This window comes from Ammospiza caudacuta, chromosome 1, assembly GCF_027887145.1.
Source record: "Ammospiza caudacuta isolate bAmmCau1 chromosome 1, bAmmCau1.pri, whole genome shotgun sequence".
NCBI lineage: Eukaryota > Metazoa > Chordata > Aves > Passeriformes > Passerellidae > Ammospiza > Ammospiza caudacuta.
Window position 1 is genome coordinate 6,696,429 of NC_080593.1, and position 17,699 is coordinate 6,714,127.

At 42.1% G+C, this 17,699-nt stretch overlaps 1 protein-coding gene across 2 annotated transcripts in view; it reads right to left on the reverse strand.

Annotated features, from left to right (window-relative positions):
* The window catches only part of XYLB (xylulokinase), an 85,506-nt gene extending 79,764 nt beyond the window's left edge, over window positions 1-5,742 (reverse strand). For both annotated transcript variants that reach the window (XM_058806782.1, XM_058806791.1), the window contains exons 1-4: window positions 5,532-5,742; window positions 2,991-3,073; window positions 2,119-2,188; window positions 272-352 (exon numbers count right to left, since the gene is read on the reverse strand). In XM_058806782.1, the coding sequence (XP_058662765.1) occupies window positions 272-352; window positions 2,119-2,188; window positions 2,991-3,073; window positions 5,532-5,576 (279 nt within the window). In that variant the 5' untranslated portion in view covers window positions 5,577-5,742. The remainder of the gene's footprint in view (window positions 1-271; window positions 353-2,118; window positions 2,189-2,990; window positions 3,074-5,531) is intronic.
* Window positions 5,743-17,699: the final 11,957 nt, after the last annotated feature.

A 17,699-nucleotide genomic window follows, 5' to 3' on the forward strand; every position in this document is an offset into this window, starting at 1 on the left:
TCTGCACTAAGCTGATTTAAACAATTACACTGCAAACCTCATCCTCCACTCTCACCATCTTCCAGTGACTGCTCTGTGTGCTTCAGGTGTCCAGCTCCCCTCAGGAATGTCTGTGGATGCTTATGTAGAAGTTTAGATATTATTTTTTACAAGTTTAGATATTATTTTATGCTGTTACAGTCTTCTGCCATACAATTGTTTAAATTTATCACTCAACCTTATACTCAGTCAAAGAAATGCAGTAAAATTGAACATTTTTGTACAAACTGACCTGGCCAGCACCAGACATTGCTCTGACTTGAGAGAAGTCAAAGCCTGAAGACTTCATCTTTTCCAAGATCACATCCAGAGCCTACAACAACAAACAGAATCAAGAATGACAGTAACGAGCTATCAAATTATGCATACTCACAATCTGGAATTAAACAGTAAATTCATGTCATCACTGATAAGAGTTCATTGGCAGATAATGAAAAATTAGTTAATGACTATGGACCTTTCAAAAATCTACATAAATTAATTTATTAAGTGAGAGTCCATAAAAGAAAAGTTGAGTCACACAGGGGAAAAAAATAAGATCTTTAAAGAAACTAAATCACAAAGATCCACTCTTTGAATCCTAAATAAGAGGCAAAAATTAAAGAACTCCAGTTTATTGAAAAGCACTTTAAGAGTGCTAGACACACAGAAAGATTATCTTTTCTGTTCTTACTTTTGAAAAATCTATGAAATCTTAATAGGGTACTCCCTGCACCCCATCCTACAAGATATTAGGTAACCACAATACCAGTGCCCCCAGTGTCAACAAATTCACAGAGTCTTTAAGAGAAAGATAATTCAAGTAATTTTAGCACTTCAAGCACCTAGGTAAATTTTGTTCTTGACACATTTTCCTGAAGTTTAAAGCAAAAAAAAATTAATCTGTCTTTAAATCATTTAACTTAGATCAGCATTTCCCAGACTCTCTTGACAAATGGACCACTGCAAGACTTTCAAACATCATGTATACCTATATCATTCTATTATTAATTTAATAATCACAACGGTGCCTCTTCATTATGGTTCAAAAAACCTACTACAAGCAAATTTACCAAACCTTTGTCAGTTACTGTGGATCACCAGCTGGGGGTTCGGTGACCTTTCTAATATCTTAACTATTCAAATCCCTCTAGTAAGGCAAATTTACAGAGTATCATGTAAGTGTCACAGTTGAGATGGCCAGGACACACAGAGCATCACCACACAATTCCAGAAGGCTTTAAATTCCATGCCCAACAACACCTTACCACATCAGAAGGCTTCAGATGTCTGCCCACATGGAGCACCAACCTCCCACCCCAGAAGTCCGCAGGCATCTGCCCTTCTTGTTCTGCAGCCCAACCTTTTATACCCCTGATTTTGATGCACTGTACCTGTGTGCCCTCTGTTCCTTTTGGTGATTAGCACACCTGAGCTCTCCATGGCTCATTGCTGTCAATGCTGCTCACCTGCTTTTCACAGCTGTACCCACTGGGGATGAGGCTCAGCCACAGCCCCACTCCCAATTACCCCAAACTGTGTGCCTACACATAAATTTTGCAAAATCTGCACAGAAGTAAGAAAGGCTTTATTTTAAGATTTTTAAAAATGCTGTACTTCAAAATAAACATCAGTCAAAGTTACTGGGAACCAGTGAATAAATTGCCCTTTCACCACTTGCCAGCTGCAACATCAATTGACAAGCAGAACTTGTTCTCAATTAAATAGTTTAAGTAATATGGGTGCTACAAAAACACAGATTCAAGGAAGGCAAAGTGACAGCTGTCCCAGTTGTGTATGAGGGGGAAAAAATAGGGTTTTTTTTTCAAGTGAAGGAAAGTCAGGAAGGAATTTCTCACATGTAGAATGCTATAATAGTAGAAAGTGAAGAAACAAACAAAAAAACCATCAAAATGTTAGCAATTTCTACTATGTTTGTTGATAGCATTACTATTTGCATACCAAAGACACAGAACAGTGCTTCAAAGAAACAGAATGTAAGCAAAAGAACTATTTTGATTTGAGTGATAAGTTCCACTATTGCTCACAAAAAACTTTCACAGCAAGGAAAAAGTTGATCCATATAAAGTTTGTTCATACCTTGACCCACATAAGCACTGGTGAAGTGACTGTCAGTCTGTCACTGTGAATGTAGACTCCACCTTGAGTCCTACAGAAAAACAGGATTTTCTCTTGGTAAATTCAGCAATTTTTTTCCCTGCCAAGTAGAGTTCTTCAAGTTTATAATGACCAAAAGAATTTGCAATGCTTTTATGTTAAGAGCAAGGATCAGTGTTTGAAACATGGAAAAGTAAAAGCCAGCTCCTAAGAGGTGCCATGTTTGACATAATTGCAAAATAAGTGATTTTTAAGGAAAGGCCCTGATCCTAAAGATCTGTGATAGAATCCATTGCTGATATTGCTCATTGGCTGCATGTGATTCATAATTATTTCTGTCACAATTAGTGACTTGAACCTCAAAGATGAAGTTCAATTCATCAAGTAAATAAATCTGTTTCATTGAAACTTGTGACTGGAGGATGACATTTGTCAATTCTAGTCTATCATGTAAGTAAGCAAATACTGTCATCCCACACCTTAACAACTGAATTTATCTCCAAAAGCCTTTTAGATGTTCCCCTCATGCAATTTACATGCTGTTCTGAGAGCATCCCACCCAGTCATGTCCACAAGTCTGAAGTTCCAAAAGAAAAAGAATGGTTTATTTATATGTAATATTTTGGGGTATATTTTCTAATTTATCTCCTTTTGGGAGCTCTTGTTACATTTACATTTAAGGAAGGCAAGAGCATGTACTACCCTTGCAGAGTGGGAAACATGAACATGGCATGACTTTTTCTGTGCCTCCATAAATATCAGTGAGACCAAATAGGGCAACAGTCCCCTCACCTCAATCTCCAAAGCTTTAAATTACATTATCCAAGTAAAAGATAAAATATAAAAAGCCTTACTTAAATTCCGGAAGGTCCTTATCAAAATGAACATTATCTTCATAAATGACCCTCAGCTGTTCATCAATAGCAATGACTTTCAACTAGAAGATATAAAACAGGAAGTTAACAAAATCTAGCAATAATTGAATAGCACTGATGACTCATTTATAATAATTTAATTCCCACAGACAAAATGAACAAAAAAAAATCACCCCAATTCATACAACTCACTGAAAGTAGGGCATAATTTTACATGAAACAAGTTATGAGAATTTCCAGAATGTTACCTATTCAGCAACATGTGGGTTTGTTTGTTTGTATTTTCTTTCTCCCGTAAGGCACAGGACCAGGCTGCAGGCATGTGTTAAAGAATGGCAAACATGTTTCCAGGCTCATAGCTTGCATCACAGTAGCCAGCTTTTCCAATTCCTCCAAAGAATACAGTATCTTAAAGATGTCATACACCTTCTTTTTTTGTCACCTCCTTTTTTTTGCCTTATCTTGCCAAGGAACCTCACAGACCCTTTAGGCTACCTTGAACACCTTTCCTGCTCCCCAGATGGTGAGCAAATTAAATTCTGCTCAGAGGGCATTATACAAGTATATTTTGAGCTAATGCCACAGAAAGCAACATCCCCAACTCCATAAAGCTGAGCCTTCTTGTAAGCAGGAATTAGAAGGGTACCACAACCTTTCCTCATCTATCTTCACTTAAGTTCACCTAGTTCTGAAGAAAGACAGTAAGAGCTGAGAAGAAAAGCAAGAAGCAGCTCACATTCTGTGCCTATTTCAACCAGGGGGAGAGTGCAAGCTGCTGCTAAAGGAACTGATTAAAAAAAGAACCTACAATCCTGTCATCTCAAGGAGCTGCATTCAAATAACAAGGCCAACCCCATTTTTACCACAGCACTGTAGAGCCATTATCTATGCCCTGGCACAACTCATTACCAACCTGCACTTGCTTAAAAATGGCTCTGACCCACTGCAGCTTAATTGGCTCTCTGCTTGCAGCATGTCCCCGTAAAAACACTTGATCAACCTAACCTGGATGTGTCTTTTCAAGCTCCCAAACTTCAGCACAACCATAATGGTGATTTATGCTCAAACACCTATTTTTAACATGTTCAGGTCTCTGCACAACTTGGGCAGAGTTTCTATTCACAGGGCAGCAATACCTGGCTGTGCTGACAGATCAGAATTTCAAGCAGAAACCTGAGCATCCAGGTTCAGTCTTGATTCACACAAAGACACTGGGAAGCTGGGTTAGGGTGCAAATCCCAGCTCCTACAGCAGCAGGCAGAGGGGTCTATATGCAGCCTGCATATAAAGAAGGACCACAGTTCTCCAGGATTTAACCCATCCTTAGCAGGATGGGGAAGCAGGACACATTTAGATATATAACCCACTGCTGCAGATGGGGCAAATGGAAAGGGATGAAGGTGAAGGGGATATGAGAACAACCAGGTACATGCACTGTGTGCAGGCCACAGACATCTTAAAACACAAAATCACTCAGAATTATTACAGCCATAAGATAAAACACAGGAAATTCTGCTTCAAAATGAGGAAGAACTTTGTTACATTGACTCTGGCAGAGCACTGGAACAGGATGCTCAGGGAGGACACGGAGTCTCCCTTTCTGGAGACATTCCAAACCCACCTGGACAGATTCCTGTGCCCAGGTCACCCTGCCTTGGCAGGAGGTCTGAACTGGATGATCTCCAGAGGTCCCTTCCACAGACTCACAGAATGGGTCAGGTTGGAGGGACCACAGCGGATCATCCGGTCTAACCTCCTTGCTTTAGGAGGATTCTGAGTAGACATCGACTGTGTCCAGCGACGGAGACTCCACAACATTGTGTAATTCCGTGAATAATTTGGCACCGGCCGTGTGGGGCTGCAGCGGCTGGGAGCCCGGGGCAGGGAGCTCCGGGCAGGGAGAACCGGGCAGGGAGAACCGGGGCAGGGAGAACCGGGCAGGGAGCTCCGGGCAGGGAGAACCGGGGCAGGGAGAACCGGACAGGGAGAACCGGGCAGGGAGAACCGGGGCAGGGAGAACCGGGGCAGGGAGCTCCGGGCAGGGAGACCCGGGGCAGGGAGAACCGGACAGGGAGAACCGGACAGGGCGAACCGGGCAGGGAGCTCCGGGCAGGGAGAACCGGGCAGGGAGCACCGGGCAGGGAGCACCGCCCCGCTCCGCTCCCCGCAGCCCCGGCCGGGCCCGGGAACCGCGAGCAGCCCCGCCCGGGAAACCCAACCCGCCTTGGGAAGGAGGAGAGCGGGGACGGAAGGCGCGGGGAGGGGACGGAAGCGGCGAGAGAGGGAAGGCCTGGCCGCGATCTGGCTCGGCAGCGGCGGCGGCGCCATCCCCTGCTCATCCCTCCGGGGCAGCTCCGGCCCGCGTTCGGAGCCGAACCGGGCAGCGCAGCCGCGCAGCGGGAAGGGAAGGGAAGGGAAGGGAAGGGAAGGGAAGGGAAGGGAAGGGAAGGGAAGGGCAGCCCCAGCCCCGGCCCCGCCGCGGGCCGAGGGAGGGGAGAGGCGGGGGAGGTGGCGCGGTACCTGCTGCGTGCTGAAATCCCAGCCCAGGTAGCAGGGAGCGGCCATGGCACGGCACGGCCCTGGCCCTCAGCCGGGGCAGGGAGCGGGAAGGAGGCGGCTCTGCTGGCCCGGCCTCCCTCCCGGGGCAGGAGCCGCCGGCCCGTCCCCGCCGAGCGGCGGCACCGCGGTTAATGAGTGCTCAGGGGGCAGGGAGAGGGACGAGAGCTCCATCCCTCGCTTGGAGGGGCCGGGAAGAGCTCGGGGGATGATGTGGTGGATGGATTGAAGCCATGGTGATGTGATGCTGCGGTGGGATTGTCCCGATCACGGCCCGTTAGAGCTCGGGGATGATGTGGTGGATTGAGGCCATGGCGGGGTGATGCTGCGGTGGGATTGTCCCGAAGTTAATGAGTGCTCAGGGGGCAGGGAGCGGGACGAGAGCTGCATCCCTCGCATGGAGGGGCCGGGCAGAGCTCGGGGGGTGATGTGGTGGGGGATTGAGGCCATGGTGATGTGATGCTGCCGTGGGATTGTCCCGAACACAGCCCGTTCCCCGCTGCGCAGCCCCAGTTCGCACACCGGGGCGAGGTGATGCTGTCCCTTCATTCCAGATTGAGCAAAGCAGGGAGCGGGTGGTAACCCACAAAAGGCTGGAGCGCAGGTCTTCAAACCTTTACACTCTTTATACATTATAACAAAGGCGTCAGCTTTTATTGGTTACAAATTATATTACTTTTCCCGGCATTTGAGTCCCTTTTGATGGTAGGTCCATGAGTTGATGGTCGAGATTACCTGCTGCTGCGATCACTGTTCCCCCCGTTTCTGCTCAGTTCTGCTGAATTCACTCTTGGTGGCTCCTGTCCAGCCCATTCATCTTAGGACTGTCTTCCCTGCTCCTTAAAACAACAGATTAGCCAAGCATAGAGAATTCACAATGCAGCTGCTTAATCCTAACTGTCCAGCTACAGCTACTGGTTAGCAAATAAAAAAAAAATAAACACCTGCAAAGTTTGACACAGACCCTTGTTTAAATCTTGAGGGCCTTGGGATCAGGATGGTGGGATGATGTGATGGGGTCGCTCTGTGCCAGGGTGGTGCATGGGGCAGCTGAGCACGGATAACCAGCATCCTCACACAGGGAAACCCAGGGGCAGCACCCAGGCCAGTGAGAGAACACCAAAGCTGCCATGCAGGAGCTACCCAGGGTCCAGAACAAAATCAAGATCAGCAACCTCAAACCACAGTACCAAGGAATTATTTAAATTATAATATAGTGTTATTGCAATTGCTGTCCCACAGCCCTGTTGTGGTATCACACTCAAATCAGCACAAACACAGCGTTCCAATAAAAACCCCACTATTGTTACTTTGGCTGAATTATTGTTTTCTAGTTTGCCTTTTTTCACTTGGGAGGGTTGGGGAGGTTTTAGGGTTTTGCATTATCTGCCTGTGACAAGCAAAGTGGTGTTCCTTAATTGAAAGAAGACTCATCTAAAATACACTTCCATTCTGCAATCAAGGCAGTATCTCAGCAGAGCCTTAATGAAGTCAAATAGGCTTTGCATGCCCAGGATCTTAAAATATTTTTACAGTACAAACACTTAATTTGAGATAGCTCAGTTGGTCAGAACATGGTGCTAATAATGCCAAGGTTGTGGCTTTGATCCCTGTATGGGTCATTCCCTTAAGAGTTGGACTTGATGATCCATGTGGGTCTCTTCCAACTCAGAACATTCTGTGATTCTAAGTATAAAATATTACCAAATCTTGTCATAGACTGAGCATTTAAAAATATATCCAGTGATTTCTCAAAGCTTAACACGCATAGATTTATACTTACAATATTTCTATATTATAATAAAGAACAAGCTTTTGAACAATGGCCGCAAGGTAGTGGTGGAATTTGCCTGCCCCTGAAGAGCTCATGCTGGATGAACCTGTCCTGAACAAAGGTCTCACTTAACCAGAGGCTGTGAAGGAAATAATATTTTTGAAATGTTACCAAGAACTGTTTCCTCAGTGTAATTTATACCAGAAAACAAAGGATCAAATAACACACAGAGGCTGGGTTTTTTATTAATGCAGAATGTGGCTGGTGAGCCAGAGAGGAGAGGTTTGCTCAGCCCTTTCATTGGCTGCACAGTCCCTGTAAACAGTGACAGATTCAAAGGCTGAGGATGGAAACACTGCAATATTCAAAAGATTTGAAAAAACAAGAAACATAAATCTGAATGAAAGAATGATGAATACTTCTCAAAAAGAAAAATGAGTGGATTTTAATTTTTTCAAAGGAGGTATTGGCTAGTAGAAAGGGAACCAGAGTTTATAAGTAAAAAAGCAATCCTGTGAGGATGTAAGAATCAGTTCTATTCTTCAGCAATTAGGTCAGAATAATATCAAAAAAACAAGAAATAACTTGACTTAAACAGCTCAGAAAAGCTGGGACTGGAATAACCTCCCTTGTATTAACAATCTTCATTAGGAATAAAGGGCCAAGACAATTCAGGAGGAGAATCCACTGAAGGACAAAGTGGCAATGTTTTTGTTGCTACTTGCACTGTTCAGGTTTCTCAAAAGAAAGTAAGGAAGTTTGTAGAATCAATGTTTCACCCAGTCATTCTGTTGCCCATCTTTTCATCAAGGCAGCGTTGTCTCAAATGTATTGTTTGAGTATGGAAAATGTGCATTGCTGCTGTTCTTTCTGGACTCAAATTCATGCCATAGCCTCCAAAAATGTCTCCTGAAAGCAAAGAAGGTTTAGTTGTGCATTTATCAGTGAAGCTGCATTCATGTACTGGTGAGGTTTTAGCACTGACAAATCCAGAATTTCCAGAGGGGATGGACAAAATGCCGTTTATAATTGAAATGTCACCACTGCAGATTAACAGCTCAAGGCAAAGCACAGATTAATCACTCAAAACACGTGGAGCAGAGTAAAGGGAAAAGCAAGTTTATTCCCCTTTTCCTATTAACTAGTTTCTGACCTGATGGAGAAGCAATACTTCCATGCTTTCCTGGGCCCCTGGCTGTTTAGATAAGTTACAACTAGGGTGCCAAATAAAGCTATTTTTTCTTACCCCACTGCCAGTTAACTGCAACTGCACATTTATAGCAATTCATTGCAAAACACAAATTAACTGTATCCCACATTCCTACACACTGAGATTTTTCACTTTTTATTCTCAATTCCAGTATCAAAACCTGCCTCTGATCTCAGCTGCCCCCGATATGAACTTAGATTTAAACACCCTCTTCAGCTTTGCACTGGGGAACTCCTTGGAAAACAGTGACAGCCTAAATTCCAGGCTTCATTTTCACCACATCATCTGAGACATGCCAAGCTAGAGAGGAGATGGACCAGACCCTTGCTCTAAATTAGGGTGACTGTATTGACAGCAGTCCAGCTAACCTGATTTATACCAGCTACATAATTTAATGGGATGTGGAAGGACTCACACCTCCACAGGAAACACATGGGCAGCTACAAAGCTAACAATCCTCCTGCTCCCAGAAGTAGATTTTGGGCACCTAACTAGTTATTTTAAGTAGCAGCCAGCCAAATGTTTCTAAGCCGCAAGCAGGTATTCCACATTGCATAGGTGGGGCCAGCAGAAGCAATGGGACAGGTATGGGTACTGCAGATAGAGACTTAAGTTACAAACATGCAATAAACCACAGCAGCCCGTGTCAGTACAAGCATTGTTAACTCTGCCAGTACAGTTATCCTTTACCCAATAAGAAATCTTGTGGCCCTTTAATCACCCTCAGAAACACAAAGCGTAGTAAGCTGGGTCAGATGCAAGCCAACCTTTTTTGCCAAGAAACCTGTGTCACGTGCACTGCTGCTAATGAGGAAGGAGATGTTTACAATGTTAAGCTCCAAGTAACACAACAGTAACACATTAACACATCACGTTTAAAAAAGAAATAGTCTCAGCCTGAGCACTGGACCTACCTGCTAGAACAATATCTGAACAATGGCAATGCCCTAAAGGTCATTCCCTTTCTATTTGTCATTGCAAGCACTCTTATCACAAAATCTCCAGCAATGTTTAACCAAGTACTGAAAATATAAAATACCACAGTACCATAAAATAAAAGATGAAGTTTCTGTTCTTTTTATTGAGATGGCATTATAATACCAATAATGTTTTTGTTTCCCTAAATATGTGCTTATTTGTTGAAGTTATTTTTGCACATGATCTTGTGGTAACCATTATGTTTGTCCATACCTCCAAAAGCAGTGGAAAGTCTTCACTCTGTAAGAATAAGAACTCAATGTTTAAATGGATTGAGGTGGCTGTTTTTTTTACTGGCTGTGATGTGAACAGGGGAGTGTGAGCAAGAACTTTGTTACTGTGCTGGCTGCCCAGAGAGGCTTTAGAGTTTTGGAATGTCCCTCACTGAAGACATTCCAGGACCATCTGAACACAATTCCATGCAATGTGAGATGTAGGCCAGGATGATCCACTGTGCTCCCTTCCAACTTGACCCACTCGGTGGTTCTATAAAGGCACAATCAAAGATCCAGTGAAATCCCTGTAAATGAATTCCACAAGAGGAAGCCCAAAGCACAGTTGTTGTATAGAGACTAAAAATGTTGATTATTTAAGTACAGTAATTACTCCACAAACTTACTAGCTGAGTTAATTTTTTGACATGCGCATATTCAATGTGCCAGGTGTGGTACTGCATTAACCAGTTAAGGCCCTTTACAGAGAACTCATGAGGAATTGGTGCAGGATTCCATATAAAAACACACACAAGCACACAAAAATGGGTACAAGAAAAGAGTTTAAATGATGGCTCAATACACAATCTCTACTATAACATCAGGTTCATGGGTATTGGTCAGTTTGCAGCTTTTATTTGATCATGAGCATACAATCGTCCAATTTCACTTCTATTGAATTGATCAGAAGATGTTTTGACTTCAGTGGGTACTGAATCGAGCACTGTGGAATTGTATCTGCTTTTACATACTCTAGTTTATATACTGTAGTTTATATACTCTAGTTTTACAGTTGTAATTTCCTTGACTCAATTAGGCTATCAGTGATTATGAAGTGCAGTAGAAAGTCCTCATGAGATTTTTGCATGGAAGTGAAGGATGCTTCTGAATAACAAATTATTTTTAGGACACTTTCCTCCTCTGCACAGGCTTCAAGTCCACATTCATTCCAACAATAGTAACAGTACTTAACCATCCTCTTTGGAGGACTATCCTAACTACAGCCACTTGCATGGCTTATTAAAATTAACTTATGCACCCAGCAGTGCTTCTTGAAGGTGAATACTAAAGTGGTTTGTGTTCTGGTGCTCAAAAGCAAATATATCAGAAGCAAGTTGGTGTCATCCAGATAAAACTTTTCATTAACAAGATATTAACCAGTTCTTTCACGCTGTATTTGATTCTTATCAAACTTCACTTACAGATAAGTACATCTTATTGATTAAAAGCAATCAAAGATAAACTCATTCCTACTCAAACAATGCCTGAATTGGACACTAATAAGGGACAAACCTCTTTTCAGAACCATCCTGGACAGACCAAAAATCTTGCAATCAAAATCCTGTAGCTTTTAGGTGGAAAAATCAAGGTGGATTTTTAGGTGAAAAGTTACATCACTTACACAATTTGTTTTAGACCCTGCTTGAAATCCCCACAGAATTCCTATACGGCTGTTATGTCTTCTGGCAGAACAAATAATCACAGGCTGTTGTCACCTCCCAGAACTGTAGCCTTCATAACTCCATGGATAGGAAACAGTCGGAAAAGTAGTTGGTATAGAAAAGAAGGAGGCCAGGGGAACTGTGAGGGAAGATGTCCACAGTTCATTTGTTTAAAATCTCTAACTGGTAAATAGGTTCAGTTTCTTCTTAGACTTGCCTCTGAACATTTTCACTTCTAAAAGGTAATTTCAGAAATTCTTGGTGGGCAAGGATAGCAGAGCTGCAAAATGAAAAATTCCTGACCCTCAGTTTTGGAGGCTGTTTGTTTGCCCAGGAGAGATTCCAGTTCTATCAATGAGACAACCAACAGAGGGAGCAGCTTTCTAACAAAGCACATTTCAGTTTACTTTTTGTAGCAACTAACACTCCAAAGGAATAAGATTTAATCCTCAGCAAGTCAAGACAGAAAAACTGAGGTTTTTAAATGCTGCTTATGTCAGGCACAAAAAACACATACAGAACATCTGCTGCATTTAGCTCCTCAAGAGCAGCACTGAATTTAACATGCAGGAACACAGTAATTTCTGTTTGACCACATTTACCATCCAAAAAAGGAAAAAAAATAACAAAGAATGTGGTTCTGCAGAGGAGACTGGATAGCACCAAGCTCCTGACACCCACAAAGCCAGATGAGTGAGTGAATCATAGAATCACAGGATACCAGGCTGCAAGGGACCTCAAGGATCAGCTGGTCCAATCTTTCTTGGTAAAAGCATGTAAAGCACAAGATATTTGGTATGAAACCCTCAGTGCTGACTTGGTGTGCTTGATTTAAGCTTTAGAGACATCCAGACAAGAGTGCAGGATCAGAGATATTTGGGATATACCTACCTACACACACTACATAATTATATTTACCTAAAGGCACAAGGAATAAAATGGGTATTTAGAATCCTGTCAAGGAAATGGGAAGAGGGACTACATGCAACCCAAGCTCACCAACCTTTCAGAGGGACCTGAAGGGCAGGTTTAAAATACCTGAATCCTTTAAAATACTTGAATCCTTTAGGTCTGAAAGCACAGGAAAGATCAGACAGAGGAAATATCTCAAGATCATTTTGAACACTTCCACCATAGGATCCTTCACCCCATTAGCAAGGACATGCAAAGAGCACCAGAAATAATCTTGTGCCAACAGAAAGTCCTGTGCTCTACTCACAACACTCTGTAGCTGGGGCATGCTTTAAGGTTGTGCTTTCAAACAATAGAAATGTGTGTGCTCTTATCAAAAATCTCACTAAAAAGTAAACAATTACTATTGATTCTACTAATACTGCCTGGAATCCAAATAATAGCAGCCACCTTGTTTCTATCTTTCTTTGTGCCATTCCATTTTCTAACAATAAAATAGTCACTTTCTTACACTTCAGGACTGCACTTCAATAAAAATTTAGAAAGTACCATAGAAAGCTAGAGAAAGGGGATTAGCACAGTAACTTTGATTTTCCTTCTCAGTGCCAGTTAAAATGTACAGATATTTGTATTCTGTCTTTTTAACCTCCATGAACAGTGCTGAACCTGTCTATAATTCAGCACATGAATATCATGAATAATATACCTCTAGTCTCAGGTGTGCAGTAAAACCCAGTGTTACAGGAAGTGCATTCAGTCAGTTAACAATTATGAGCATTTTTAATTATCTTTAAATCAACAATTATTCCTAAAAGGTCCTCCAAACAATTTTTAATAAAAAACTAATTTACTACACACAAATTAATTAGTCTGAGATAAAATTAGTGGCATCTTTTTAAATGAGATTTTGCAACCAAGATCAAGGGCAGTAAACATCTACTTCAGGTTCTAAAGACACAGCTTTTGGACTATGAAGTATTTCAAATTTTGTTTTGCCTCAAGGAAATGAAGAATTGGTTCCATTGTGATGGAAGAAAAGCCTTAAGGGAAATAGGGCACTTCAGACCTCAGTGGATAATCAAGTGAAAACCACTCAGATGATGTTTTGATCAGGAATTTGTTCAATTAAAAAAGAATGAGTTTTGACACAAACCTAATCACGGCAATAAATTTTCAGAACCTGTGGTGCTGTTCAGAGATACATGTGCCAGTGCTAGGAAATGGCTTGGCTGCTTATACTCCTCTGCAACCTAGAGCAACCCAAATGGAGATCTCTAAGGTGTCAGCATCAGGCAAACACAACCACGCCACTCCAATAGTGCCACCTGCTGCATACTGGGAAAGTGTACAGGACTCTGGAGCTCCAGGTAACTCGATTTAAAGATTGATTGCCTGATTTAAAAACAAATCAAATGGTGGGCATGCATGGAAAAAGGAATTTATTTTTATTTATTAGTAATACCTAAAAGGAAGTTGTTCCACTATGCTGTAAGAACAGAACCTGTGGGTAATCTGTTTTCAAGTTTATCCCAGTGGCATAACAAGGATTAGCTGCACCAGCTCACTACACATCAAAGTCACAATTAACCTCATGTATTTTCTGATGTCATGGAGATTAGAGCTGCAATTTATTTTATTAATCATATCCTGGTTGCAAATTATTCACAAAAACCACACATGTATATATATATATGCATGTGTGTGTGTGTGTGTGTGTATAGACACAGAGACATGCCTTGATAGCAAAGTGTACCTGCACAAACACACATGCACACAAACCCATACACACTTCCAGAGTCTGATTCAATCACATCTCAGACCCTGAGTGCAGTTTTGGGCCTGTCACAACAAGAAAGACTTTGCTGGAGTGTGTCCAGAGAAGAGCAACTGAGCTGGGAATGGACCTGAAGCACAAGACTGGTGAGGAGCAGCTGATGGAGCTGTGGGGGCTCAGTCTGGAGAAAAAGAGGCTCAGGGGGGACCTTCTCACTCTCTACAGCTCCTGTCAGGAGGTCATAGTGAGGTGGGGCTCAGTCTCTTCTGGGTAACAAGTGGCAGGATTAGGAAATGGCCTCACATTGCACCAGGAGAGGTTCAGACTGGATTTTAGGAAATTTTTTCATGGAAAGGGTTATAAAGCCCTTGGGGAATGGTACTTGAGAACATGGTTTAATGGTGAACATGGTGCTGGGTTGACTTGTTGATTTTAAAGGTTTCTTCCAGCCTTAACAATTCTGTGCAGACTCTGTTCACAAGTTTTCCCTGAGAAGCAAACAAACTGCAGCGTATACAGGATTGGCTGAGCTAATCCTGTTTGCAGTTCCTCCTCTCTGCTGTACTGCCTGGGCCCATTCCCTTTGTCTCACTGGCCATCTGGCTCCTTCACCTGCTCTGTGGTTCTGTTGCTTACCCATGGCACTGCTTGGGAGGGGACTGACTTGTGTAAACCACTCACGTGAATACGTGTGATGGCTTTTCCTGATGCTGAGGGAATGGTGCAGCACAAATAATTAATAATAATTTCTGATCAGATATAAACTCATTACATGTTAAATGCCCCTCTAATGAGAAGTGAAGCTCACATCTCTGAAGTCAGAGCCTATGTTTCTGGTTTAAGGATGCTATCCCAGTAATTCCTCCGGCCACACACACAGGCAGGCTGCACAAGTCACTTTCACAGAAGGTCAGAGAGTCAAACAGTGTGACTGGAATTTTAAAAAGGTTTTTTTTTTTAATTTTTTTTTTTTTTTTAAATGGTTTTATGACCATTAATAATGTTTGTATTGAATGCCAGCTCCAACTGTAATGAGGTTAATTAAATCTCCTGTCCCAATGTATAAGCCAACTGCCTGAAGGTCCAGAGGCAGACTCCATGTGACAACAACTCAGAACACGGGACAAACAAGGCCATTGAGGTACTGCTTGCTAGAGAGCACCAGGTGTTTGTCACTGCTGAAGGCAGAGTATCAAAGCAGATCTAACAAAGCCATGATACATCAGAACAATTCTAACATGACACATGCTTTTTCTGAGGTAGAGAGAAGCCAAATTCAAGAGTATCCACAGTGTCTGTCAGAGTATTGTATTTATTGCTCTCTCTCTGGCTAAGGCAGGAAAGGACTGCAGCTGAGGTAGGTAACCCAATTGTAAGACACAAGCATATTGGGAAGCAGGAGTAATTATTAACAAGTCAGCTGCAGCAGATTTACACATGTGAGCCTGCTGAGCCTTCCCAGAACTCTGTACTGCATATCTAGAGTCTTGTCACCTGCAGGCACAGAACCTCCAAGGGAATTCCCCAGATCTGCAGGATTTCAGCCTGATTCAGTCAATCATTTATGTGCAACCCAAGGAACATGAAGGAACAGGTGAACTGGCTGAGCTCAGGCAGCTGGGAAGCTCAAGTGCATTGAACAGTCTCAGCAGAGAGAACGGCTGCAACATTTCAAGCTCCTGCCAAAAGCCTCCTCTGAAATCACCCACTGCAGCACTTTGGGCACATCAGCACATTTCTGCTACAAAAGGCATGCCAGTCTGCAACAAACTGACCTTTTACCCTTTCCCAAATAGGAAAGGGCCCAGAATTTCTGAAGCTGCAGGGAGGCTTGATTTATATGTCTTATGATATTCAGTAATACCTAAAACTAAGTCAAAAACTTGAAATAGCAAAGTAGACCTCCTACTTACATGGGTCAACGTGCTGTGGGTTTACTTCTTTTACTAGCTGCAGAAGATTGTGACTACATAATCTTTAATATCTTTATAACTTTTAAAATCAACAAATACAACCTCTGCTCATTTCTGTTGTTGTTTAATGGGTCTCAGTAAATGGCATCTCTTCCTTATATAAAAATTTTATAATAGCATATTGTTGCTTCCCAACCAGTCCCAGTATTTTGTAAGGAAACAAAACTTGGAATTTATTGCTCTGTTCCTTGATACCATGTAACAACACACCTTCCTTACCAGAGTGTGACACATCTTCTTGCTCTTCCCATGTGTGCACAAGGGGAATGTAACCATTTCAACTACACAGATGTAACTGTTGTAGCACAACTGACTTTTACAGAGAGGATTTAACATCCTGCCTGGTGAAGAGAAAGTTGTGTGAAGACCTCATTGCAACCTTCCAGTATCTGAAAGGAGCCTACAGGGAAGATGGAGAGGGACCTTTCATGAGGATTTGTAGTGACAGGACAAGGAGCAATGGGTACAGATTGATAGAGGGGAAGTTTAGGCTGGATATTAGAAAGAAATAGAGTGGTGAGATATTGGAACAGGTTGCCCAGGGAGGCTGTGGATTCCCCAACCCTGGCAGTGTTAAAGGCCAGGCTGGACAATTCCTTGAGCAACTTGATCTAGTGGGAAGTGTCCCAGCCCATGGCAGGGGGAGCTGGGACAAGATGGTCCTTAAGGTTCCTTTCAACCCTTAACATTCCATGAATGAAACATCCCCTCACAAAGTATCTTGAAGAGACCAATGGATAAATAAAAGCCTATCATCAAAGTGACAGGAATGTTATCCATTTCTAAGAGAAACTATCATTTTTTTTCACTAATGGCAACTCCAAACCACTAATCTTCCCTACAATTCCACTGACTTTAACTCAGTGGGTTAGAGCATGGTGCTAATAACACCAATGTTGTGGGTTTGATCCCTGTATGGGATTCACTCAGACTTGATGATCCCTGTGGGTCCCTCACAACTCAGGATACTTTGTGATTCTGTGACTTCTGTTGTGCTTTATCATATGCATTCCCTAACATATGGGAATGATGGGTATCTAACTCCATTGACTCAGAAGGCTGAACAAATTGCATTATTAAAACTATATTATATTATATTATATTATATTATACTATATTTATACTATATTAATACTATATTAATACTATAATAAAGAGATACTGAAGAATACTAAAAAGATACTAAAGAAAAACCCATTACTGTCTCCAGACAGTCAGGACACAGCTTGGACCTCATAGGCCAATAAATATGAACAACCATCACCAGAACCCAATTAAGAACTCAATCTCAGTAAACAATCTCCATAACACACGTGCAAGAACAACAGGAGCAGAGAATAGAGATAAGAATTGTTTTCCATACTTGGTTTAGGCCGCACAAAAGGTAAATTGTCAGTAGAGGATGACATTTTGGTTACAAAACTTCAGTCTTGCATTCAAAGTGGCTCTTAGGAAATACCCAACTGTTTACTCAAATTCATTTTTAGATAGTCCTTTTAAACTCTTACCAAAAATGTGTCACTGCATGAGAATGAGCAGATACACAACTGTATTAAAACTACAGTTGAACTGCATAATTTTTTCACATACTAATGTCTTGGGCCCTTGATTGACCTATCTCAGGGATAAAAACTTGCAGTACACAGCCCAAGCAAAGATTTATACTTTACCTGATATGATCAAAAGACATGTTTTTCAAATTTTTGCCTCATTGTGACATAATAATGTTAACATTAAGTTTTAAAATTTAGCTTATCATGGATTTTAAAAGTTTTCTCAGCTCTCATTAACAAAATTCTTATTTCTGTAGTTTATGTCATTTTAAAGAACAGCAGAAGTCCTGAATGAGTCAGAGTA